Genomic DNA, 27050 nt, shown 5'->3' on the forward strand with positions numbered 1-27050 from the left:
GCCTCAACCCGGCTCATCCATCAGTATATGGGGAGAAAAACCTCCCATTTTGGAAACATGCCCTCTGTGGTCACATGGCTGAGGCCACATGAGGAGAACTCTCTGGCTGCAGCCAGGAGCCTCAATCTGCCACCAGGTAAAGTAGTCACATATGTCAGTGTACAAACAGTGGGCCGCTCTGTGGACACAATTTTCAGTGCTTTGGGAAATTATAATTTAGGAAAATTGCTTTTTTATTTAAAAAGGTGCTAAATTAGGTTTGGGTTGGACAACTGCCAACTAGGCCAGTGGGAAAAATTCTAAAAGGGGAGAAACTCTAAAAGGATTCTGCATGAAGACTGCTTCTCCCATCTTATGTTCTCAATCCACTTTGAACAAACAACTAGAATCTGCTGATGATGCATCAAGGCATAATAGAAGTATTTTATGCAAAAAATAGGCAACACTGAACTGCAATGATGAGGCCCTCCCTTCAGCCTGTCCCAGGTCAGGGCGGTATGATCATTTGTCTTAAATTAAAATGAGAGTCTCCAGGTAACATTTCTACTCTGGGAAATGGGAGGGTGTCCCTGGGTTGCCAGGCACAGAGGCACCCTCTGCTTGGGTGATCTGGCTTCTTTCTAAATATGCCAAAGGCACCCCTCCAATAGCCAGAAAGAATGACTCCTCTAGTACAAAATTAGAGATTTATATAACACAGCAGAGTAATAGCTAAAAATTCCTCACTTCTCTTAAAAACAATGGAAAAATGATTTTATTTTTAAATACTTTCCAAGAAACTAATTCCTTCTCAGAAACAACAAATTATACTGGTCTAAGAGTGGGGTCTGCCCCATGTACCCAGGACACACCCACAGAACCACACTGGCCCAGGGACTGGCTCTTGCTCCTTCCATGCTGGTCCTAGCTTCAAGGCTACTGCTGCCAGGACAATGATGGCTGGCCAGAGGGCTTTGCACACCTGTGGAGGCCAGCCTCACGTGCTTCTGTGAACTTGCCTGTGTCATCCCCCTGCTCTGCCATCTCCTGGGTGCTGTAAGCGCTCACCTGCAAAGTCCTTGACATTGACATCAGCCCCCTCACTGATGAGCTCCTTGATGCGTCGGGCGTCCCCCCTGATGGCAGCTCGATGCAGGCGGGTCTCTCCACGCTCGTTTCTCTTATTCACTTTATCTTTGGTTTTTGAGGCAGAGTTAGGTGTCCCCTTCTGACACACTGTCGACTGGGAGGGGTGCTTTGGTGTTGTGTCTACTGCAGCCAAAGAGAGGATAGGCGAAGCGTTACTGAGGGCAGAGCCAGCAGGGCTGGGCCTGGGGGTATCCCTGCTTTGTAGAAACCTCCAGCACCTGGGCTGTCTTTACAAGGGAAAAGGGATGTCTTTACCTGGGTGCCTATCCCCAGGAAAAAAGCCTCTCCAGTGCCAGGGAATACCCACCGCCCACCCTCCTGGAGGCTCACCTGGGCTGTTTGCAGACTCCTCGGCTGTCATCTGCATGAGGAGAGCCACCTGCTGGCGCTCGGAGAGGGGGTAGCCGGCTCGGATCCCAGACAGCCCCATGCCAAATAGCAGCCCGGCCTTCCGGGTGACAGGCTCCTTCTTAATCCTCTTCCGCTCAGGACCCTGCTTCTCTGTGAGGCGGTGGAGGAGAGGGGGGAGATTTCATGCCATGGAGTCCTCGGAACCTAGAGCCTTACCTGGCATTACAGAGCCCCCGCCTCCCACCTCACAGTGGGAAAGGGAAAGAACTGAGTTGGCAGCACTCCTGCTGCTCATTATCACCTCTTCCAGCAGTAACTGTGAGACACAATTCCAACACCTTGTTATCAGCCAATGAAGCCTGCTAAGCCATAGCCCCCACCAACCATTCACTCCACTCCAGGTGCCTCCCCAGACCACCCACTGTGCACAGGGCAGTGGGACAGCTGATCGCCAAAGTCCTGGCTCACACAGGACAGGTCTCCATCTATTAAATACGCGTATCTGTAATTCAATTCCTCCTTCCCATCCCGCCTCCAAACAGTACAGACATAAAATGGCAAATATAGTTTAGAAATACATAAACAGATCAAGGCCGACTTGTAGTACTGTACCTTTCTTCTTGCTTCTAGGCACCTCCATTTCATGCCATGGCGCTTCGAGGAGCGAACCCGCCTTGTACCACGACATGGACTGAGCTGGAGGCATCTAAAGGCATCAACACAGAGCACTAACAAGACACGATGGAACACCGCGGCCATCCCGTCTCAGCCTCCTTGTAACAAGCAAATTCTCCACCTATCTCACCCGTTACAAAATATCCTGTCAATGCTGAACAGAAATGCATTTGCTGTTTCTTTTAAAAGAGGCAGGGGTTGAGAGAGAGAGAAAAGATACCCTCAAACTCCAGGAACCAGGAGCCAAAAGCTCACTTTCTTCCTTCACCTCATCTTTCTGCTGAAGGGAAGTTTGAGGTCCATCAAGAGCATCCCCCACAGCCCATGCTTTCTAGGTGGAGCCCTTATGCAGAGCAAGATATCATGGGGTGTTCTAATTCATGGGTGCAAGTTGCAAGCAGGAAAGGAGACGCAGGTCTCTGAAACTCTCCTCTGAGGGGTATTTCCTATTTCCCTTGCTTCCCACTTGGCACATGGGAGGAGCCCCTCTCTCCAGGTCATTCAGCTGGATTCCTGGCTGAGACTTGACCCTAGAGAGGCGGTGATATCTGTGGAACACGGACTAAAACAGGTCACATGTCCACTTTGTCCACTCCCTCCTAGAACAATATCCCTTTCCTATTTACCACCTCAGGCCCCACAAACATGTCTGTCACTTTCTATTTTCTTAAAAAGTTTTTTTTTTTAATAAACTATTTCTTTATGAAATTTTTTTAATTGCCTTTTTAAAAACTAAAGTTGTGACTTGGTGAGAATGCTGATTCCTGTGTAGAGGTGATAACTCAGACACCGCAGGCCACCACCAGCAACAGTCAGTCTTTAACCAATTCACAAGCACGAGTCCAAGGAAGGAAGTAAATTCCAGAAAGAAAGCTTTTTGTTGATGACCAAGGGCCCCGACCCCAATTCATCCCCCATTCTATCTACAACACCTCCTTTCTAAGAAGTGGAGCCTCAAGTCACATCTCAGCAGCAAGGGCCTTCACGAAAGCATCTGCACAGGACGACAAACTTGAACAGCAGCAGCTCTGGCTACGTGCTCCAATAAGTTCCAAGAAACTACGTTCTACTTTAGAAGTGACCAGAAGCCACATTACCTGAATCAGGATATCTGGTTTAAATGCTCTGCCTTCTTTCTTTATGTTTACCCACTTGGCCATTCGCTGCTTGTTTATACAACATGTTAGGATAATGATGACAACAGAGCTTTCCATTGCCAAGGTATAAACAATGACAGAAACTAACCAGTGGGACAGCCAGACCCACCTCTACAGCTACTCTATACAAGCACAAACCAGCTGACCAGCTAGCTCACCTCTACAGAGAGGGTGCTGATGCCCCACCACTGAGGGGTTTCCAACACAGGGCTCTGAGTGTCCACTGTCATCCCCTCAAAGGGGAGGAAGGCACATGTACACTCCCTACACTCTGCAAGCTCGACCCCACTTCTGCCCAATCTCCCAGAAAGCACTGCTTGGTCTCAAAGAGCCTCCAGGCTAGGCTCTCAGGGGCTCTTGCCCAAGGTGTCCCTGCTGAGCATACACAGTTCAAGGGGTCCACTGCCTCCCCCTCACCTAAGGCTGTGGAGACAGGAAGCTCACTGGGAAGAGGATGAAAGCAGAATCTCAGAAATGCAGTGTGGAGAATTCCTGGTTGTGGGTGATATTTGCTAATCACACTAAATAACTTCAGATATAAAAGCACTGCGTCTTTGCTGTGTGTGACACTGGGGGTGCTAGGTGGACCCAAGGGAGGACAGGGCAAGGTCTAGGTGAGATATCTTTAGGATAGATGTGACAACAATTTTAAGATGCCAGAGAAACCAAGTAGGAGGCACCAGAGCCACAATCTTCAAGCACCTGTGCAGGTAGTAGACTCTAGGAGTCAAAAGAGGTGAAGAAGGACCTCCAGGAGCTCAGCCCACACTTCCCAAGAGTAGGGGCTGAGAAAAGGTGGCCTTTTGCCCAGAGGCCTTTTGGCAGCAACAGAATTTGTCACCCACTACAGACTAGGACCCACTGGTACTCAGCTTGCAGTTTCGAGAAAGCGCAAAGGTCAGGTATGGAGGGTAGAGACAGCCACACGTGCATGGCAGGCAGGAGGTCCCTCCTCATAGGAACCCACCTCACAACCATTTCTCCCTCTGCTTTTGCTGTCACTGAGCTTCAGCAAAAGCGGGATTGTGTCTTCCCTCTCTCCCATGGCCTCAAGAGCTGTAGGCACTCTTGAGGATGCTGAGAGCAGGGTACAGCCGCTCTCTCCTGGTAATCAAATCACACCCTCACAGGAGCCTCAAGCTGCCACGTATGCATTAAAGGAGCAGTCTTCTCACATGGACCTCACTGGGCTTAAATGGATATTTTACGTTGTCCTAACACAGGAAAAAAAAAAACCCAAATGTAATTAGATCTAAGATGCCAATTTCTCAACAGTGAGGGTCTGAGTACAGCCAGACTGTCTCAGTGGAGGGAGAGCCTTCAGAAGCTCTGTCTACAGAGGGAGCCCCTTCATGCTGAGAGGAGGAACTGAAGCCCAACATGCACAAAGGTCATTGCTACAAGCTACAGAAGCGGTCCCACTGCCATTCTCCCAGAGGCCACCCAGCCTGGCCTCACCCACTGTGTTCTGTTGGCAAGGGTCAACCCAAAGGCCAGACCAGGTGAGACTGACACCATGGAGGTGGGAGGCTGCAAAACCTGCCTCCAACCCCAGCTGGGCAACTTACTCCTTCCACCAGTGCAATGTTGGGTAAAGGGCAAGAGGAAAAACACTTGGGACAACTAGCAAGTTCCTTTGGCATTCTGCTAATTCTCTGTTTCTAATATCTAACCAGAAACAAAGTAGAATTTATATGAATTCCAAATGGCCTTCGCCAAGTTGCAGAGTGGAAAACTGGCGGTTCCATGTTGACAGCCAGAGCAGCAAGTGCAAGTCAAGAGTATGGCTCTGACATGCCCATCTTTAAAACTTCCCCCAGACTTAGACTGGGGGAGGGGAAGAGGGAAGGTTGCAGAAGGAGACCTGTGGTCTGCAACTTGCACATGAGGTCCAAGGACTTTGCAGGTGACAGCAGTGTGGAGCCCAAAGGCAGTGTTCCAGGAAAGGTGGAGTGCTGGAAAGCATGGCTGGGAAATAGCTGGGCCCAGATCCCAATGGCTGCAGCAGGGCTGACTTCCTCCTGGATTCTTCCTTCTTGTTCCCTCAAGTCTGCTGTCTTCCTCACTCCTACTGTGTTCCTGGTATTCCAATGTCAGCTATGAAACTCCTCTTAGGCTGACGGATGAAAGATAGTCCCCCTGCATCATCTTTAGGAAAACACAGTGATGTGATAGCACCACAGATTTTTACAGCACCTTTATTCTTGCACACGTTCACCTCTCCGGTCTCTGTGAAGTCAGTGTACGTTTCATCATCCCTTCTTGGTATGTGATCACCCAACTAGCAAATGCAAGAATCCCCACCCACTTCAGGCTGTCACTGGATTTTCTACTAAACTCATTTCTCCTTATCCCAGGCCTTCTGGGACACACTCCTACACTCTTTACTGCAGCTGTCTGGTTCGAAAGGGGCCTCTTCCCAGGGGAGTGGGTGCTACCAAGGGCAGATGGTTCTGAGGGACCTTTATGTGCAGGAGTCAGTGTCCAGAGCCCACTTCCTCCCACTGAGTCTGACTCCCCAGTAGATCTCAGACGTATCCACTTGTGTGAGTTACAGTGAATTCTAGCAGTGAGGACACAGAGTGAGCTTCTGGAGGAAGGTTTCCCCATCATAACCATAACCACGCAAGAGTGCCCAGTTCTGTGGGGTTGTGGCTTCTGGCTTCCATGCTGTTACCAGGAGGTCAGCTTGCTACCTGTAGGCAATGTCTCCTCTCCCTGCCACTTTTAACATTTTCTCTGTGCTGTTCTGTAATTTCATCATAAAATACTTATATATATATAATCATTTCTTTCCCCTGCTCATAATACACTATGTTCTCTGAATTGAGGACTCATTTTCACAGACGCAAGATTTTTCTGTCTTCTTTGAGCACTGGTGTCCCCACTTCTCTCCTTGGTTACATGCCAACATTGAGCCTCAGTCTCTCCTCCACATCAAGTAACCTCTTTCATATTTCCTATCTCTTTTTCTATGCCTCAGTCTAGGCAGTTTCTTTAGTTATAACTTCCAATTCATTAATTCTTTCTTACATTGTATCTATTAAGCTACATAACCTGACCATTGAATTACAATTTTAGTGATAATTTTTACTGCCTATGTTCCATTTTATATTTTTTAAAAAATCTACATTATCTTTTTAGACAGTATCTTGTTCTGTGCTTGTGTTTTCAATTTCCTCTTTCATTACAGTCCCCTAATTTCACATTCTGTATCTAATCACCCAAGGCATGAAGTCCTTGGGGCTGAACCTCTCTCAAGACGGGTTTCTTCATCATGGTCTAATTCTAATTTGTGTTCACTTGAACTCTGGGGCCCAGGAAGCTGCATGAAAACCTGTCTCTGGTCTGGGACTGGAGAGAGCATAAGGTATGTCCAATGGCATACGGGAGCACACATCCAAGTGACAGCCCTACAAAGGAGGTAGGGTACGTTAGTCTCTAAGGAGACCTCTCTCAAAGCTCCTCACCCTGTCCAGATGCCAGCTAGAAGAAACAAAGTACCTTAGTTCAAAGTGTCCACAGGAACAGCCTCTCATGGGCCTGACTGTGTGAGGCCCTTGGCCTGCCCACTGCTGCCCCAGCAGACTTGCAGCTGGCAGCCAGGGCAGACATGCATCACAACTGTCACTATTCTCAGCCTCTGGGGACTTCAGATGCTCATCCATTATGTTTATCATTTACCACCTCTAATTCCTAGGTTTTCCCAGCAGAGGGGTTTTCCAAGAAACACAGTCCACCGGACTGTCAAAAGGGAAATCTGTAACTCCTATGACCCACTATAAAATCCTAAATTGTCAATGCCATCTTTTTTTTTTACTATTATTATTTATTTTTATTTTTTTAGGTGAGGCAGCCCTTGGTTGACTTCACAGATTCCAAGGACCTTGAAAGCTTACAATACCTTATTTTTTTATTTTTTACACCTGCAGTACCTGGTCTTCCTAGGTGGTCTCCCGTCCAAGTACTAGCTAGGCCCAACCCTGCTTAGCTTCTGAGATCAGACGGGATTGGGCCTGTTCAGGGTAGCATGGCCATGGACTTCAACACCATCTTGACTCTACTCCATGGGAGAGCATTTAATGGTGCCACTGTGAAATCATGAAGTTCACCATGGTATCAGGTAAAGCTCAGGTAAGTATGCAGGAGACGGGGTGGTCGGGCATCTGGGAAGCAGCTATCTTGACAGCTTCCTTGTGTCTCACTTGGCCTCAGGAGCATGCCTTCCACACCAACCATGTGGCCTAACCTTGATGTTCAGCGTCATAAAATACTTCTGACCAAGAAGCCTGATTCATAGTCCACACACAAGACAATATCCAAATCAGGAAGGTAATGAGTTACAAGAGAAATTGTCATGTATACCTAAGCATTACACTCCAATTCTTCAAATTCAGCAAGATGGAAAACCGCAGGACTCAAAGAAAACACTGTCCCACTTAACCAGTGCCCCACTTAACCCACTGTCTAATGTTTAGGTTGTAGGTGTAACTGGCTTCTCCTTCCAATTTTCTAATTTGTATCAACTTCTTTCCTATTTTTTTTAGAAATTAGCAACATTGATCATTTTTTAAAAAAGAGGGTCTATGGGAGCATAGGCCTTCGCCCCAACCTTGAGAGCAGCCATCAATAGAATAGCTACATCCTAGGCCAAATTCCTCCCAGAGCTTGGAGTGCTTGTTGTAAACCCCCTCCCCCACACACACACACAACTTCATATGTCAGGACCATGAACATCTCAGCTTAGAGCTTTACAGATAAAAACGTTGAGTGGCACGGAAAAGTTAAGAAATAGAGCCAGCGTCCCACTGTCTCACCAGAATGAATCTGGACAGGCTCTTGTGCCCTCCTGGTGCCCTACCTAGTTGACTACACCCTCGAGTGTCTTCACAACCCAGGAAATAAGTGGTCCTGTGACTCCAAGGGGAGAGCTAAAAGCTGTGCCTCTTCCCCGTGCTGACTTTGCTTTGTGTACTGTCACTGTAATCAGTTGTAGTTATGAACTGGACTACTTGAGGTGTCCTGGGAGTTGTGGGGACGTGACTCACCTATGCTATTTTCACAGCATGGGGCTGGTTACCTGCTGAAGCACACTTATAAGGGGCCCTGAGGGAGGCCATGATACCCCATGGACTCACACCTTTTCTGCAACTTGGGAAAACAAAATTTTAAATAAAAAGAATCTTCCTTTGCTAGTCCAAACTCCCCTTTCTATAAGAAGAAACTGTTCAAGTTTAAAGAGGAAAAGTCATTTGGAAATAGCCTGACCAGCAGTCAATCACATGGAATTCTTAATTATTCGGAAATATTTTATTTGGATGTGCTCCTTCATGAGTGACTGCTCCTGGTTCTTCAGATAAACTGCGCTTTCACATTCACATTCTGACCACCATAGAAGGGGCATATGCTGGGTTCCCCTCACCTCCTTCTGCCCTTGGTGAGTAGTCCTACTGGCTGCTCACCAACATCCACATACCATCTCTTTTCTGTGTTAATAGAACTCATCTTTATTTCATGGTAATGGCAGGTCAAGAATGGGCAGAACCCAAGTCTAGCCACACACTGTGAGGTCAGAGCCACAGAGAAGTGGGCCCAGCCTGCCCTTCTTCTCAACTCTACTCTGAGATGGGATGTGGTCACGTACTCAGTGCAGACTAAGGCGAGGCTTCTTCCTATATGTGGCTAAAGCATCCTACCCCAGTCCTAGCTTTGAGAGTCTTGTCAGAACACAGCGGTATCACTTTCTCATGACACTGCCTTGATCTCTCTCTGCCAGTCCTGCACTCAGTGAGCAAGTAGGAGAAACCGCTTCACCGTCATGCACAGGTCACCTCCACTGCTCAGCAGGGCATGGTGTTGAGTTTCAAGAAGTTTTGCAGATGTCTTCCTTTCACAAAAAGGGGAATGCCCTGGATAAGTCACAATAGCCAGCCCAGCCTTTTGCCATCTTACAGAACCAAGGCGATCATGATTTCAGTAAATAGGTGAGTGTTTCCAAATCACAAACACTGAATGAATGAGCAGTTTAAATTTCAGCACTGATGAAACACCCTAGGTACTAGAGATAAGTCTTATTCACAAGTAAGAAAATCTTAATTTTTCCTCATTCCAAAGACATATTCAGATGTTGAGAATAGGCAGCTGCCAGCTCTTCTGGCAAAGCAGCTCTCAAGAGGGAGACCACCTGGCCTCTAGGGACAAGCAGGGCCCACCTGTGGATCCAGGTAGGAAGCAACAGGCAAATGTTCAGGCTAAGAAATGGAAAACTGCAACAGAGCAAAAATTTTATGTAGAAAGCCTGAAGAGAGTAGATAATCATCTAAACCAATCTAAACGGTATTTATGTATATAATTTTTTTTTCAAGTTGTGGGGAAATTGAAACATGTAAAAAGTAGACAGAGTAGTATAATTTCAAGCAAGTACCAGACATCAAATAAGTTCATTGTGAACAATTAAGGGGCAAACGCTTTACACCAAGAGCAGCAGCAGGAAGTCGGGCAGGCTGAGCCTCCTCAGATGACCTGCCTGAGAAAGAATGTCCTGCTAGAGTGCCCTCCTCTCTGATGGAAGGGCTGACTCCTTTTGAGGCAACGGGAGGAGCCGGCTCTGAGGCTGCTTGTTTTTCCTAGACAGCCAGACTTGCTTCAGGCCTAGGCCGGAGGAGCTGAGATGCAGCATGTGTAGCTTGCACCCAGACCAAACAAAGACCTGGTTCTGGCCAGAGCTTCTGGAAGGACACGGAAGCAGTTCCTGACACATGCTCATATTCACCTGGACGTGAACTGTCCAGGGTGCTATGTGGACAACTAAAATGACAAACCACCTCAGGGTGGACTGGCTTTGATCGAGCTTAGACACGCAGAGTATTTCCAGCTTTCACCACAGACGGAGCCGTGTTGTTCTTGGCAAGCCGCCCCCAGCCCTGACTAAGCGCTGCGGAGGCTGGCCTCCTGTGGGCTGGGTCACGTGCAACCACTCCTGTGGGTCTAGGAAAACAGGAGAAGGTTCTTAAGCAGTGGTCTCTGGAGGGGGCTCATCAGCCTTTTCCCCATTTGGGGCACAATCGAGGAAACCATTTGCCACTCAGAACCCCATTTTCTGGAAGCCTTCTGCTGAGTCCCCCTTGCAGGGAACACTGGACAGCATCCCCCCAGCAGAGGGCGCTGAAGGAACACGGAAGAGCAGGACACAGGGCAGCCTCCTACCCGATACTTCTTCAGGTCTGTTGCTCCTGAGGACCCTCCCTCCTCACCCAAGGGAACCAACATCTCTTTATCTCATCAGAATTAATCATTCTCCCCTGTGTAGCTTCTCCCTCCTCCTGACGGATGGAGGCGTAGCCTTGCAGCAGGGCAGCTGAAAATATATGCCTCTCAGAGAAATGGCCTCACTCCGTCTCACCCCATTTTCGAGCAAAAAATGCTCTTAGGGTTAGTGCAGAGGTAGTGCCCAGCTCCGGTATCCTTACCAAGAAGTACAGGTAAGAATACAGGTAACCAGTAAATAACCATAGTCTACAGGGCCAGCAGGGCCCGGGCAGAGGGCCTCCCACTGCTGTACGTGGTGCACACAGATCAGCTAGTTTTAGAGGCTCTAATATAAGCAATGCCTGACATCAGAGTCATCTCACTGGAAAATCTAGCTTTGTTATAGTAAAAGAGCAGGTATGTAAGAAAATTATATTAAAATCAGCCCCCAAGAGGAAAATAAACATAGGAGGGCAAATACTATATTTCACATATATTTAGATTTTTGTTATGATAGTCTTTGCTTAGAAAAATTCTATTTTCTAAGTGTTCTTCACTTTTCATACCTCACAGTGATTTCCTGTGTGCCCCAAGTATCTTCTAGATGCCCCCAGAGAATCAGTGTGGACACCTGCTGAGATGATAACCATCAACAAATGGAGCACAAAGACGCCAGAAACCACCAGCAAAGATATCCTACCGACCAGACAGGGTGAACAGACAAGAACATCTGCCCCAGGCACGCTCTGAAGAAATTCAGCTGCATCACCTCTGCTCAGACAGCACTGTTCTCTCTGGGAAATAGACGTTCTAATTCTGTCTCCTTGACTCTGAAAGCAAGGCTCTGGGGACTCACAGAAATGTCCCAGTGGTCTGACACTAACCTGCAGACCCCCACCATCCAGAGAGCCAATAACCAATATCAACAACAATAACCAATATCAACAGCACACCCTCCACAACTAGAACTGGCACAGGCAACAAAAACAAGAGAGGATGTCCAGGCCTGCTCTGATATCCTCTGGACCTAAAGTCTGAGACACAGAATCCCTGTGAGCCCCTCCATTCTGCCAAGAGTCCTGTGTTCACACGTACCCACACTCCCTCCCTCTGCTCCGCTGCTCATCCACAGAGTACTGGCCCCCTCACCTCCTTGCATGCCCACCCTTTCCTTTGCCCAACATGCCGGCTCAGTGATAGGAGCCATGGCTTAGTCCAACCTTCGTGAAGGATCCTGCAGAACTCATGCCATCTTCCTCATATACCAGCTGGCAAAATCGAATTCACTTCACCAGCTTTTAACTAAAGTGTCTGTCCAGCTATCGTGAACCTGCTCCCTTTGCGATCTCTTGTAAAGCTGTGAACATTCATTTCCAGGATGTTCTCTCTGCCATCTCTCCCAATTATCTAACACATTTATATTATTTCAGTACCTGAAACAAATCCTCACATGCAGGAAGCCCCCACCCACACCCCATCCTTGCAAGGCCTCTGTGTCCTGTCCTACAGCTGCATTCCGTGAAAGCCAGGGCCTACCCGATAGCTCTGCAGGTTTTCAGGCCCTGTGGCCCTCTGTGTGCTCTGCGCCCCTTCTCACTCCTGGCCTGCAACTGGCCTACAAGTCTGCAGAGCAATCAGATGACCAGCAGGCTGGGAAGGCCCCTAGGCACCAGGATCAAGAGGAAGAGAGTGCTGACCGGCAGGAGAGAGGTTGAGTTACTGCCTGGATGTAGCACATGTCCCAGTGAACAACTCAAGATGGAATCAACTTGAAAATGCACACACCACATATTACTAATCTCTCACGTGCACACACTCAAAGGCAAAGAGACATGCACGCATACATGCAGACACACACAAATGCATACACACTTGTGTAAGCAACATGCTCACACATACGTACACACTTCCATGCACACATAAACATGTACACACACATGCTGATGCACACTCACTCACACACGTGCACACATACAAATGTACACACACACTCACATCTAGGGCCCGCTGACACACAAAGACTGCACTGGCTCCTGCTCATTTTCAGTGGTCCCTTTGGCTTTTATTTCAAACAATTGGGTTTAATATGTGCTTTTGTAGCCCTGAGGGAAACCATGTTGATCCTCCAATGAAAAATTCCAGGGGAGTAAACAGAGCACAGAGTTGAGTGCCTGGGAGCCTCACAGCTAAATATATACTAGGAGGTCCCCTAGGTGTGCTGGGGACTGAGGGAGCATTTCTACTTTGCACACTTATGCAAATATGGTGTGTGTAAATCTTTCCTATCAGCTCCGAGTCACCCTGAACACCAGGAGAAGGAGCTATGAGGCCTTGCTGTAGGCTAGCCCCCAAGTTTGGAGGAGGACTTCTCAAATGGTCTGGGGACACTGCCCCAGCCAAGTCCAGTGTCAGGAGACCCCTGAAGGATGAGGGTTAAAGACACTTTCTATGGAAGAATCTGGCAGGTGTGATGTGGGACGGGGCCAGGTGAGGATGACCTGGAGGCAGTCAGGAGGGAGCAAGGGAACGGGAGACAGTGGGAGGGGCATAGGCAGCGCCAGGTGCCAGGTACCTGTGTCCGAGTCCTTCTGCTCTCCATTGGCCCCCACGGTGAAGGGCAGCTTCCGTTTAGTTGCTCGCTCTCTCACCTCCTTCCCTCCATCACTGCGGTCCAGCTTTGGGGTCTTGGTTAGAGAAACTTTATCTTTATCCTAGAAAAAAAAATGACCCTTTCAAGACATCATTCTCAAAATAAAGTCTCAAAATCTTCATGTCTACTATGGTTTTATGTGCCAGTTAAAACAAATCTCTTATTTGGGCAACTGACAGCCCCTCCTATCTTCCAGACTCAGGCGCGCACATACGGCTTCACTCTGTTTTCTTCCCCAGGCCAGACAGCCACAATTGCCACCAGGTACCTCACGAAACAGAGATGAGGCTGAGCCCTGTCCATGATCCCACATGGCCCTACTTCTTGTCCTAAATCCAGAAGAGTCTTGAGAAAAGACTTATTATGGCTAACAAAAATGAGGAAAGCAGAACAGACAGAGATAGTTGTCTCCAAACCCATTTTCCCAAGGAGAGATCTAATAATGAGGTACTAGAGCCTCTGGAAGGGGTGTGAACAGGTAGAGTCCTGATTTCCACCAGAAACTCTTGCTGTAGAACAAAGGGGCCCAGCTGCCCTGCCTGCCCACCCATGAGTACATCAGTCTCAAAAATGCTGCTCTTCCCCCTTCCTTGTGAAGGGGTTGGGCATTCCTTCTTCCCTGTCTGATGTCCCCTGCATGGTTCCACATGGCCTCATACAACCCCTACGTGCTTGTGTTGCTTCTGGGCATAGCACTGTGGGGCTGTCTTTAGGACAGATCCTTACAGGCCACGCATCAGTCCCAGAACAGAACCCACAACTTCAAACCTGGTACAGGTGACCCACTCCAAGGCAAAAGCTAACTGAAGAGTTGGTGGGGCACATCCCCATCACCCCGCTTCCTTGCTCTAATCTCAGGCTGGTCTCTCCTGCAAGATAAGGACCCAGAAGCCCAAGTTCTAGCTTTGACCTGACCAGCTGGCCAGCCTTGGGCAAGTGTAGCACCGTGTCTGTCTCAGTGTCATCATCTGTAAAATGAGAGACAACGCCCACTCAAGAGGATGAAGAGGGCTCAGTGCATGCTAGCCATGTAAATTCAACTGCTCACCATGCAGTGCTGTACCACATGAAGTAAGGAAATGGCAGTGTGCAGAGCCTTAGGAGAGGGGCACAGGTAGGGCAGCCCTATCTCAAAATGCAAATGGTATGTGGGTGTGTGGGGAGGTGGGGTGATGAAATGAGCACTGCCTCACTGGCTATAGCAGCTGGATATCCTGGATCTAACCCCTCAGTGGACAGTACCATTCTGAGTAGGGGTGCTCAGCGAAATTTTCTAAATTCTAACCAACTCTTTGGCTCATTTGCTCCTGGCACATACAGACTGGGGTGGGTAGAGGCATCAGGACTCTAACCTCCCCACCCAGTCCACAGTGCATTGAGAGGCTCCAGGGAGGATGTGCACTGACACTGTGTAGTACAGGCAGCCCACACACAGCCTACCCCACTGGTCAGCAAAGTTGGTACACTGTGGAAAACAGTACTGCTACGAATATATGCTCCCTTCCCCGCCAGCAAACTTTCTTCCTGTTATTTCCCCCAGGGAAGCTGTTGGTAAGCACAATACAATCACAGCCATGCCCCCATGCCGCCCATGCTGTCCTCACAGTCCCAGAGCCCTTGGGGTGCTCCCGGGAGGAGCCATCTGCCAACACCAAGCACTACTGCATTCTCACTTCCTATGGCCCTGATGGTCCTACAGCTTGATCAGCCTCAGCATCCACCAACCTTAGCAATTACTGAGAAACACCCTCAAGCGACCAGGGAGCGTTCTGCCAGCTCCAAGGGCATCTAGAGTACAAAGAGGGGCCACTGGAAAAAGCCAAACCATAGACAATGTGGCTAGAATGAGGAAAGACTCCTGGAAGATGGAGCCACACAGATGCTAGATATGCCATCTCATCCTCCAGTGTACCTAGGTGTCAGGAAATAGTGACGTCTGTCACTATCTGCACCTGCCACGCCAGCACTGGGAGAACAGAACCCATCAGCAAAAACCTCAAACTGTAATAATTACTTGCCCACCAAGAAAACTCCTGGCCCAGTTGGTGAATCTGATCTATGGCTATATAAAAAAATACAAATAGCAATAACAAAGTATTTTGGAATGCAAAAAATTCAAACATTAATGTAACTCACCACATAAAGAAAATAAAGAAAATCATATGATCTCAATAGCTGCATAAAAGGCCTGTGATAACATTCTACACTGATCCTGAAATGAAATCTCAGCACATGGAGAGAAGGAACCCTGACAAAGGGGACCCAGGACCTGACGGCTGACACTGCTCAGGTGCAGAAGACTAGGTGTTTCTCTGAGTGGGACTGAGGCAAGGATGACTATAATCACATCGTGAAATTGAAAAACAATTTTTTTTTTTTAATGAGCAAAAGATCTGAATATATACTTTGCAAAGGAAAATATCTGTATAGCCAATTAACATCTAGAAAGGTGTTCTGCATTAGGAAAAACACAAATAAAACCACAGGATACCACTACATACTTTCGAGCATGACTAAAATCAAACCAACACCACCAAATGTTGGCAGGAATGTGCGTCAACCTGAACTCCCGCATCTCTTGAGACTGCAGAACTTGCACAGTAACTTTGACAAACTATTAAACTATATCTACCATTGAGGAAAATACCCAATATACATATCTTCATGTCATTATTCTTACATATCTTACATATATTCTTACATTCTTACATATCTATTCTTACATATCAATATACATATCTTCATGTCTCCCAAACTGTAAAGAACCCAAATGTTCCTCAGCAGAAGAATGGGATAAAGAAGTTAACGAAAATTCGTACTACACAGCAATAAAGAGAACTGACAAGAAAAAAACCTGTAAATCAGATGCAATAGTGAAAACCTGATCCCCGCATGTAAATCCCAAAAGTGAAAACTTATCAAAAGTGACAGATGTCAGAAGAGAAGTCACTTCAGTCAGAAGTGCTACTGCAGACTATACAGGAAGACTCTCAGGAGATTAGCAATGCTGGTATATTTTTATCTGGATGGAAGTTATCCCACGTTTTAAAAACGAAATATATGATGTGCATTTTATCCTTCACTAAAAAGTTCACGAGAAGTTTTAAAATCCCAGCTCCTCACCTTACTAGCTATACAGGGAGAAGCAAATACCTGCAGCGCACCGGGAATGCAGTAGGGGCTCAGCACTGAGCCACACAGAGGGTGCACAGTTTTCAGGGCAGACCTGGGTTCAGAACCTTGCTGAGCAGCTGTGCTGGGGGCAGGACTGAGCTTTCTTTACTACTAAAATAAGAATCATAACAGGAACCAATTGTACACATTACAACGTGTTTTTATTTCCTAAATGCTAAAAGATAAAAGAACACCTGAAAGAAATTCAATCTTATCAGCCACTTCCATGTCAGACCCTAATTTGCCATAAAAACTGCCAGGGCAGTAACAGCTAGCACAGGACAACCAGGTGGTGACCCAGACAGCCAGTGTCATCTCATATATCCTTACAATAAACCTGAGGAGGGGGCTCTACACGCATCACAAAACTAAGAGGAAAGCCAGTTTGTAATCCGCCACCGCCCCACGCAGGGGAAAAAGTTGTAATAATTGTTTCGAAGATGGTCATAGGTCCACTTGACACATGCACCCTGGAACTAGTTTAACTATGGCAAACTCTTATCTATCAATGACTGATAATGAAAGAATCCAATAGGAATGAAAATTATATTAGCTACTAAAAACAACATTAACATGTCAATCTAATTGTTCCACCTCCATTTGTTGAAAAGATTATCCTTTCCCAAGTTGCCTCAGCTTCTTTGTTGAAAAGCACTGATCATACATATATGAGTGTAGTCTATCTGCAGACTCTATTCTGTTCCACTCATTCACATGCCTGTCCTAGGCCAATGCCACACTATCTTATTATTGTAGCTTTATAATAAAGACTGAAATCAGATTATGTCCTCTAACTTTGTTCTCACTTAAAAAGGTTTTGGTTATTCTAAGTCCTTTGAATTTCCATATGAACTTTAGAATCAGCTACTTAATTCCTACCAAAAAGCACACAAGGATTTTGAGTGGCATTATAGTGAATTCATAGATCAACTGGGGGAGAAATGGTATCTAAACAATATTGAGTTTTTTAATAAACATGATGTTAACTCTCCATTTGTTTAGGTCTGCCTAATTTCTCTCAGCAGTGTTTTATAGCTTTCGGGTATAGGTCTTACACATCTTTCATCAAATTTATCCCTAAATAATCCATATTTCTGACACTACTGTAAAGTACTTTTAATTTTAGTAGCCGATTGTTCATTAACAGTATTCAGATATATATTTTGCATACTGGCTCTGTATTGTGCAACCTTGCTAAGCTCACTCCTTAGTTCTTAGACCTTTTGTGTAGATTTCTTAGCATTTTCTCCATACATCATCATGTCATCTGGGAGAAAAGACAGCATCACTCCTTCCTTTCCAATCTGTGTGTCTCTTATTTCTCAGAGGTCTGACCTGCCTCCACTTGTGAAATCTGATTTGAACATCTGAGGGTGTCATCATTTGCACAATAATGTCTAATGAGTGCCCAACATATATAGCATTGTGAGAACACAAAGTGGCTCCTCCTGAGAGCTTACTTATGATGGGAGATCACAAGACAAGCAAGTGCAGGTGTGCCAGAGGGGAGTTAAATACTACAGAGAAGGATCACATAGTGTAAAGAGCAGAGAGGGTGCAGGGCAGGCAGGTGCTGCTCAATTTAAATAAGCGGTTGGAGAAGCCCTTGTAGGTAAATGAGCAGAAATCTGTAAGTGATGTGCGACCTGCTCTCCAGCTCCAGGACTGGTCTGGGAGTAAAACAGGTCCTGAGCTTGGCACATCTCACTTCCTCTGCAGTTCTTTTCTATTTCCCTCTTTGCCCTCACAAAACAGGCAGGCAGGCAGAAATTCCAACAACCAAGATTCTCCAGGTCATGGAGACCACAAGAGTCCATCTGACAACAATCTGACTTCACTGCCACCAGAAAGCCTGTCTGAAACCTTAAAAGAGGCAACACTCTGGGGACCTAGGATCCATGGTAAATAGACTCACCATCATTCTTTCTGTGATTTCATTTTTGGAACATAACCTGTTTTTCAGTGGATTCCTTTTGGAATCTGCTCCCAGAACTCCCCTAGGATCAGGAGAAGCATGAAGACCTACAGTCCTGTGGACTCCGTTTACTGTGGCCTTGTCCAAAAACTGCCCATAAAACCACAGAAAGCAGCAGCTACAGGTCAAGGCTACATCAACCATGCTCTTCCAGCTTCAAAACTGAGGTCACTTTTAAAGTTACTCCTCTTGGATGAAGGTGGCCAGATGACGGGTTATAGCCCTCCCACTCATAGGACTAACAAGGCCTCCTCTGGAGACGGGCCTCATACCCCAAGGAGAGGTTGACCTGCCCACCTTCAAGGAGGCTCAGCGTAACTTCTACAGACCAGCCCTGACGGGTTTTCTCTAAGAACATTGTGGGTAGAGATAGATGTTACAGCTTGTGGTAACATTGTATCCATACAGTTCTCAGACCAAGTTATTCACCATGTCCTGAAGAGGCCATTAAAACAGAGGGGGCAAGTGCACACCCTCAGTGTTTCTGATCTCGGTGCATTCCTAAAGGGTTCCCAGGTGATTCTACTGCTGGTGGCCTGAGAACATACTTTCAGAACCACTAGTGTATCGCAAAAGAAAATGAACTTCGCTACCATGTAAACATGGAATAACCCTGAGCTTTTGGGCAGTCTCCTCCGAGCGGTGTGTGAAAGAATACAGAGAAAAGGATCTTATGTGAAAAAGAGAGAAAGGTTGGTGTGGGAGGGCCCTAGCATAGGAGACAGGGGGGTCATTTCATTTCTCACTGGCCTCATACCATGGCATCTCTTGGATTCTCCGCACGTTAACACCCTCAACCACAGAAGGGCTTGCTGGTTCCTTCTCAGGATCCTTCCACCTTGGATGTTCCAGGATTCTATGGTCTGCTGTGGGGGACACAGCATTTCCTGGGCAGGGTCCTAGGAGGCCTAGAGGAAGAGCTTGTCAGCACTAAGTGCCTGGCTCCATTATGTGGCATCTTCAATGTCAGAATTTGTCTTACTCCATGAGGAAAATGCCTGGTTTCATCTTGGGTCATTTAAAAAAAAAAAAAAAAAAAAGTACGAAGCTACCTTACTGATTTTTAAAAAACCAAAGCAAATCCACATGTCCTGCAGTAAACATATACATGCTACTCACAACGACCACACCAGAGCCAGTTCAGTCTACTCAAGTCTTTATTCTCCTCAAGTAAAAGAACACCATGTAACCAGCCCAGAACAAGCCTCACCTTAGAAGGTGAGGAGAAGGCCTGACCTCTGCCCTTGGAACAAGCGCCCCACAAGGCCTACACAGCTGCTGTCTCCAAGGCAGGCACTATGTGTCTTTTCCAGTGTTGGCCTCAGTTGGGAAGCCCTTCCAGGCAGGCCTAGCCACAATTCCACTTCATGGAAATCCAGGCCAGTGGGGATAGCAATCTGGGGCTCCTGAGGATCCAGCTTAGAGGCAGAGAAAGCAGCTGGGTGCGGCTAGGCTACAGGGGCCTCCAGCACAGGAGTGGCACAGATGATCCTCTCACTCATCCTGTGCCCACAACTATACAATCCCCTTGCAAAGAAAATCCATACATAGTCCTACAACCATGACGTTATCAAGGGTAGTCTGGCCTGTTCATTGTGAAAGAATCCCAACATTTAGGGGCTCTTAGCCGCCAGAGTGGGAATTCCAACGCCACGCAGGGCACACTGCTACACTGGCTGCATCTCCTCATGGGCACAGCAGCACACATCCATCCCAAGCTGCACCCAAACCATCCGCAGGCCTCACAGACACATGTGCCTTCCCATGCATGTTCAGACCAAGCTCGAGCTTCAGCCCACCCACAGTTTCATGCTGTGGCTCATACCTGTTCCTATGTAAGGCATAAGGCACTGAGGGATAGAGCAAGTAGGATAGGATGTGTCAACCTAACTGCTCAGGGTCTCAGAGGCCTTCCTGGTCATTCTGATGAGCACCTAAGCACATCGATGTTCACTAATTGCTTCATGTTTAACCTAAACTGAATGAATACATGGCTCTGCTCACTAATTTTCCCATGTGGAAAACATGCTAACCACATACCCCACCAAACCCAGGGTATCATTAGAGATCCTAGCATGAACTAGCATAGCAGCAGGAGGTACCAGTAGAGACATGGACAAATAGTTGTCCCGGAGCTTCTGTTCATACCCAAGTGTCAGGACAGATGGGGCCTGGCAAGAGGGCAAGGAGAAGCAGCTTGAAAGACTGGTAACCGTGAACTGTGAGAAGTGACCCCTGAGCACTGAGGCCTGGGGCTGCGAGTCAGACTGGTCAATGTGAATGGCCTGCCACATGGGTTCCATGGAGACAGGAAAAGGCACCAAGAAACATCAAGACTAAAGGATGGTGACCACAGGGCGGTGCCCCTCCATGGGCAAGTCACTGTTATCCCGCTTTACCACTACTGCATGAGATGTTATGTTCTTGTTCCTATGGTAGAGATGAGGAAACCAAGTTTTAAGGCAGATAACTGACTTGTTCATAGACACAAAGAGATAAGTGGCAGTGCCTGAGCTTGAACTTCCTTCTGATTCCAAGTCCATGTTCAGTGGGCAGCCTCACACTGGGCAGAATAGGAAGGGCAAACCCCAGAGCCTAGGGTCACCTAACAATGCAGGACAGAAACTGTGTGTCCCAGAGCCCAGCGTCATCCCACACCAAGACAGGCAGTTTGCGCCACAGAACTCAGTTCATCCTACATTGCACAACAGGAAGTGTGTGCCCCAGAGCCCAGTGTCACCCCATATTACAGGATGGGAAGTACACTCTCCAGAACACAGGTCACCCCATACTGTAGGGTTTGGAAGTGCGTGCCCGAGAGCCCAGTGTTCTACCCCCAACTTCAGGACAGGAAGTACATACCCCAAAAGCCCAATGTCACCCTCCCACCCCACTTCAGGACAGGAAGTATGCACCCCAGAGCCTAGTGTTAAGAGCATATTAATAAGTACAGTGATTTTAGAATTATATCCCATTTTCCTATCCGCATTGAGAACAAGCCAGATTGGAATTTAAATCATCCAATAGTCTGGATAACTCAAATATGGTTAAATGTCAGATTCAGTCTCACTAAAATCATGAAAAGAATCCTATGGTCCTAGGGGACAAAAATGTGGGGCCAAATCAAAGTTATCTCAAACATAAACCTATAATTTAAAGTCTAGTCTACAGCCATGCCACCCTGAAGAACATGCCCGATCCCATCTGATCTTGGAAGCTAAGCAGGGTTGGGCCTGGTTAGTACTTGGATGGGAGACCAACTAGGAAGACTGGGTGCCGTAGGTGTAAAAACTGAATGAATGAATGAATGAATGAATGAATAATAAAGCCTAACGTTGGGCCCCAAATAATAAACACATCCTTAAAAGAAAGCAAGACCCCTTTGCCAAGATCACTCCTCTCCACATCTACCCACACAACTACTTACTATTCCACTGCTGGTTGCTGAGGCAGGCCCAACAAAGACAGCAACGATAAAAAACATGACTCTGCTGCAGAAACAACCAAAGGTGGCAAGGTGACATTCCCAGCCCTCATCCTTATTTAAACAAAATGAATGTGCTGAGGATAGGTGAATGTGGGGAAGAGAGGAGGACAAGGATGAGACGAGATAAGGAAAGGAAGTGGGCAAAGAAGAGAAGGAAGAGAAGAGCCAGGCCAAGTGTTACCTTTTTCCCTGTTTGTTTCTCCACCATGTCGTTGCTGAGAGAAAATTCTTCTTGCTGTGGTGTTTTAGAACACCCACCCTTGGGCATCGTTCTTCTCCCCTCACTTGATCTTCATTTATACAGCCATCGCTTCGTCATCAACCGTCTGCTTCAAAAGAGAGGACAAAGAGGGTTAAGATTTGCTGAACTCAAAACCAGGCAATCTCTAAAGATCTATGTACCTCAATATTCATGGCAGCACAATTTACAATAGCCAAGATATGGAAGCAACCTAAATGCCCATCAACAGACAACTGAATAAAGAAAGTTATGGTTCATCTACAGCCAAGCCATCCTGAACAAGCCCAATCCCATCTGATTTCAAAAGCTAAGCAGTACTTGGATGGGAGACCACCTAGGAAGACTAGGTACTGTAAGCGTCAAAATGAATGAAAGAATGAATGAATGAATAAGGGATTGTAAGCTGACAAAGTCCTTGCAACCTGTGAAGTCAACCAAAGGTTGCCTCGCCTAAAAAGAAAGGGGGAGGGGAAGGGAGGAGAGGATGGATGGATGGACGGACGGACGGACGGACGGACACACACACACACACACACACACACACACACACACACAATGGAATATTACTCAGCCATTAAAAACATGAACTCCTACCATTTACAATGACATGGATGGACCTAGAGGTTATTATGCTGAGTGAAATAAGTCAAAGATATACCATGTGATTTCACTTACATGTGGAATCTAAGGAACAAAAAGAACAAACTAATCAAAAACTGACTCACAAACATAGAAGATGATCTGGTGACGGACAGAAGGGATGGGGGTTGGGAGAATGGGGTGAAAGGTTAAGGAAGTACAAATTAGTAGTTGACAGATGGTCACGGGGATGGGGAGCATAGCATGGGGGGGGGGGATGCAGTTAACATTAATATATTGGCTAAGCGTAGAGCCAGAGCAGAGAAGAAGCAATTAGGGGGATCATTTAACGAACTATATAAATGTCTAACCAATGTACTGTATACTCAAAAGGGGGGAGAGGAGGGCCCCGGCAATCCCAAACTCATGCAACAGAATGGACCAAACAAAACCAGCTGTTCTGACTGGTGCCTACAAAGAATGCTTAGGATGCACCACCCAAGCAGTCAGTCTACACTACATGATGAAGAACACTGTGAGGCAAGCATTTCTCAGCTGCAGAAAAGGCCAACCTACAAAGGTGAAGGCCATACTTCTGAACGGTGGTGGCTAGTACCCAGACTTCAGCTTACATGCTGGGTACCAACAGCTCTGGCCCTGCTCTTAGGGTTTGATGCCATACATGCTCTGCAGTGGCCCTCCCACATGGACAAAGCACAGCCAAGGTGCAGCACTTGGCCCTCAGGTCCTACAGGTCTCATCCATCATTCTCTCGGCCATGGCCTCAATACCACTTACCACCTGGGGAAGCAGCTCACTTCCTGCACTGCCTCCTCCCCGTGCCCCCCCCCAAAGTTTAGGTGATAATCATGCTTCTCTGAAAGTGCCAAGCACACCCATTCATCAACTTCTCCCAAATAAAATGGTCAGAAGGCAGCCATGTGATGCCTGAGGGACTCCTCAGAGAATAGCCAGGCAGCTTTGGTGCCCAAATCCTACTTACTGGGCACCCTCCACATGAGCCTGAGGTCTTGACTCTGCATTTCTCAGGAAAACCCAGGACAGACGCTATATTCATCATGTTTTTATTTTCTGTATTTTATAATGTTTTGACATCTTAATAAGTTTGCTATCTGGGAGAGACTGCCCCTCCCAGGACTAGCTAGCCCTTTCTGAGAGACAGTCAAGGGCTCCTGAAGTGGAAGTGCACTCAAATCCACTAACCAGCCCCTATATCAAATAAGCAAATTATTTACCCTAACGTAACATCCCAGTCGACAGGTAATACAGACAATCCAATAACCCACAGTCCACAGAATTATTCACACTAGCCAATCCTAAACTGCTCACCCCATCCTGCCTTGTCTTCCTGCAGAAACCCCAACAAAGATTCTGGCCAGAACATTCCTCTCACTCCTGTCTTCTGCTCCTGGCTGGCCCTGTGTAGCACATTGTGACCTCTCTCAGGGACCTGTGCAAAGAATCAACTTCCTTCCACATTTTTGCCTGTGGTCGCACTGACCTGATCAGAGCATGTCTGACATGGACATTTCTATAACACAAGCCATCTTTTTCTTTACTTCCCAGTTCTCCTATGCGTGTTCCATTTATCACATCCAGAGTTTTAGTTGCACTTAGCAAGAATAGGGGAAATATCTACTTCATATTCCTAAAAGCCATTGTCTTCCTTTTTCATGCATTATTTTCATTGTCACGAGTTAGAAAATACTTTATACACACCAAATCACATGCACAGTTTCATCTCCTTTTCCCACAATCACATGCCTTTGTGCTCTGCCATTCTGGATGAGTAATTTTTATAACTAACTCACCTGGAATTAAAGAGCTTCTATATTATGTATAAACTGTGGCTTTTGAAACACATGTTCAAAAGCATTCTGTAAGTGGCAGTTTCCTACTCTTCCTGCTCCCTGTGTGCCGAAGACCGATCTGCCCTTCACCATGCCTTCTAGAGATCCTACCTTATTTTTCCATATTAACGGAAAAAATGTCATGAAGTATGCCCTGGGTGCTTAGCTGACCTAAGAACACATCTAAATTTATTTTGGGGAGAGGGACAAGGTTGATCAATTTTATTCACTTCCTGACACTTTGTCCCACAACACACAATGCAGGTGAAGAGGGTATTTTCATCCACACGCTGTAATGACTAAGGCCAGAAATGACATTTTCTATCTCTACTTGAAACTATGAATTCTACATTCTCCTCCAATTTCCACTACAGAACTGGAACATGTCAGCCTAGAGGAATGGCATCTCAGAGTTTGAGTCAGGGACAGCTGTTGAAACTCACAGCTGTCTGGGAACTCACTGGCAGTTTCATTAGAAATTTAGATTATCCAGAAGTTAAATTTAAAAAAAAAAAAACAAAAAACAAAAACCTGACTGCCTACTCTTATGATGGGAAAACTGAGCCAAGTAGTCATGGGATATTCAACCCTCCAGTTTCTGGATGTGAACACACCTGAGTCTGTGGAGAATGTGCAGGAAACACCAAGAATAATAGCCCAGGCATGGCAGCAGTGCAAACCTCACGGTTCCTAGACCCTGATTTCACAGTCCAATTCACAGCATCTCGACAAGGAGAGCATAAGGAGACGCTTCATTCTTCAAACAGCTGATTTCACTCAGTGTTCCTGAGTTGGCTCTGCTAGGTGGTGTCTCTATTCAAAGCGGAGTTTTGAGGCCCCTGCACTAAAAGGCATGTGCCTCTTTCTCCCACTCTTCCCTCTTTCCCCTGGGTAAAGCAGCACAATGGCTACCAGACAGCATGAAGAAAATACGATGCCTCCAGAACAACTGCCCCCAAACTCCAAATTGTAATTATCTTTAGAAACACCTACAGAAGCTACAGGGCCAAAGGAAGTAGTGATATGAATTCAGAGCTTGTTTATCCAGGATTTCTTCCATTTTCAAAGTGCCCTCAGAGTCCAGAGAATGAGATATTTTACAAGCAGGCATTACAGCTGGACTAAGTTCTGATGTGGACGCACAGATGCACTGGTAACGAGCTCTGCTCACAATGGCTCAGGAGATGACATCACAAGGTATAGGTTAAGCCCATAAAATAGTGGCTCAAAGGTACACCCATTATTTCTTGAGTGCTGCGCAACCATGAAATGGTCCACCATGTAGCCTGCTGCTATAAAATTAAAAACAATGAAGCTTCAGGGGATAAGTCTTTGGGTCTCAATTCCTCTGATCAAGACTCTGGCCACATGCTCCTACCACAGGCAGCTGACCATTGCTATAAGGGGACACTTGCCAGTATTTTTATTTTGTGAACAACCAATCAGCTAATTCCATGAAATCTGTCATACAGTGAGGGTGGGTCCACACCTCAACAAGGCTGGCCTGAGAGACGTTACATGTTGGCAGCTGGTCAAGCATGTTATGTCCTGGGCTGCTGGCCCACAGTCCTCGCTCACTTCTGAAAAAGCTGCTATCCTCTAGGCTCCTCCTCACCCCTTCCCCAAAGACTGGGGACACTGTGGGGGTAGGAATGTCATCCAGAATATGGTTCTCTTTTTTTGTAAAACATGTTTCTTGAGCCCACCTTCACAATGACAGCCAAGACCATCTGGGCACCTCACTCCCAGGATCCTCGTGTCTGGGTGTAATGCTTGTTACAAACATCTCAATATTTGCACTAATTAGAAATACCAGGACAATGACCACTACTATTTCTTCAGGGTCTGGTGCATCCCAGCATACAAGAATCATCTCTTTAGGAGCAGTCATTGAAAAGGGGTTCATGAAGGCTGTTAAAAACAAGAGACAAAGGGGGAGGGGGGAGGTAGACAGGGTAAAGGGGGTCAAATATGTGGTGACAGAAAGAAATCTAATGATGGGAGGTGAACACACAGTGTATACATATATATGCCTTACTGTTAAAGTATACAGCTGAAACTTTGGATTTCGTTAACCAATATCACCATAAAAATAAATAAATTAATTAAAAAAGAGAGAGACAGAGTTCAGATCTGCCAATGACACATTCCAGTCCAGTTTCTAAAAAGGTCAGCTGGATGCAGTGGTCCAATCTATATCCCATGCCTCACAGGACCCATCTGGTGAATTCCAGAGCCAACAGCAATTTGATCCTTCTTAATTTTGTTATTTCTCATGACAAACTGGATAAAAACAAAGGCTCAGATGCACTCTGTCCTCCTCCATCTGCTTGGTCATTCTAACCCTCCCAGAGGCTGCTGGTCCCTCGGGCTCTACATCAGCCTGCCTGTACCCTTCTACCCAGTCGGCCTCTCCCTCTGCTTCAGGAAGGGGTCATGCCAGCCAAGGGGATGATACAGATGACATGGAACCACCAGCAACTCTCATCAACACTGTGAGGACTCCTCGAGAGG

At 46.7% G+C, this 27050-nt stretch overlaps 1 protein-coding gene and 1 pseudogene across 6 annotated transcripts in view; one reads left to right on the top strand and one right to left on the bottom strand.

Moving 5' to 3' along the window:
* ANKRD11 (ankyrin repeat domain 11) overlaps positions 1-27050 on the bottom strand; it is a 190358-nt gene that overhangs the window by 19650 nt on the left and 143658 nt on the right. For 3 of the 6 annotated variants that reach the window (XM_016129420.2, XM_016129419.2, XM_016129418.2), the window contains exons 3-6: positions 22027-22174; positions 13132-13270; positions 1459-1629; positions 1048-1251 (exon numbers count right to left, since the gene is read on the bottom strand). In XM_016129420.2, the coding sequence (XP_015984906.2) occupies positions 1048-1251; positions 1459-1629; positions 13132-13270; positions 22027-22113 (601 nt within the window). In that variant the 5' untranslated portion in view covers positions 22114-22174. Of the gene's footprint in view, positions 1-1047; positions 1252-1458; positions 1630-2091; positions 2186-13131; positions 13271-22026; positions 22175-27050 lie in introns of all 6 variants that reach the window. The other 3 variants (XM_036231554.1, XM_016129423.2, XM_036231553.1) reach the window with 3 other exon arrangements.
* LOC118611614 lies at positions 21522-21643 on the top strand (annotated as a pseudogene).

Source organism: Rousettus aegyptiacus, unplaced genomic scaffold (assembly GCF_014176215.1).
Source record: "Rousettus aegyptiacus isolate mRouAeg1 unplaced genomic scaffold, mRouAeg1.p scaffold_m13_p_14, whole genome shotgun sequence".
Taxonomy (NCBI): domain Eukaryota; kingdom Metazoa; phylum Chordata; class Mammalia; order Chiroptera; family Pteropodidae; genus Rousettus; species Rousettus aegyptiacus.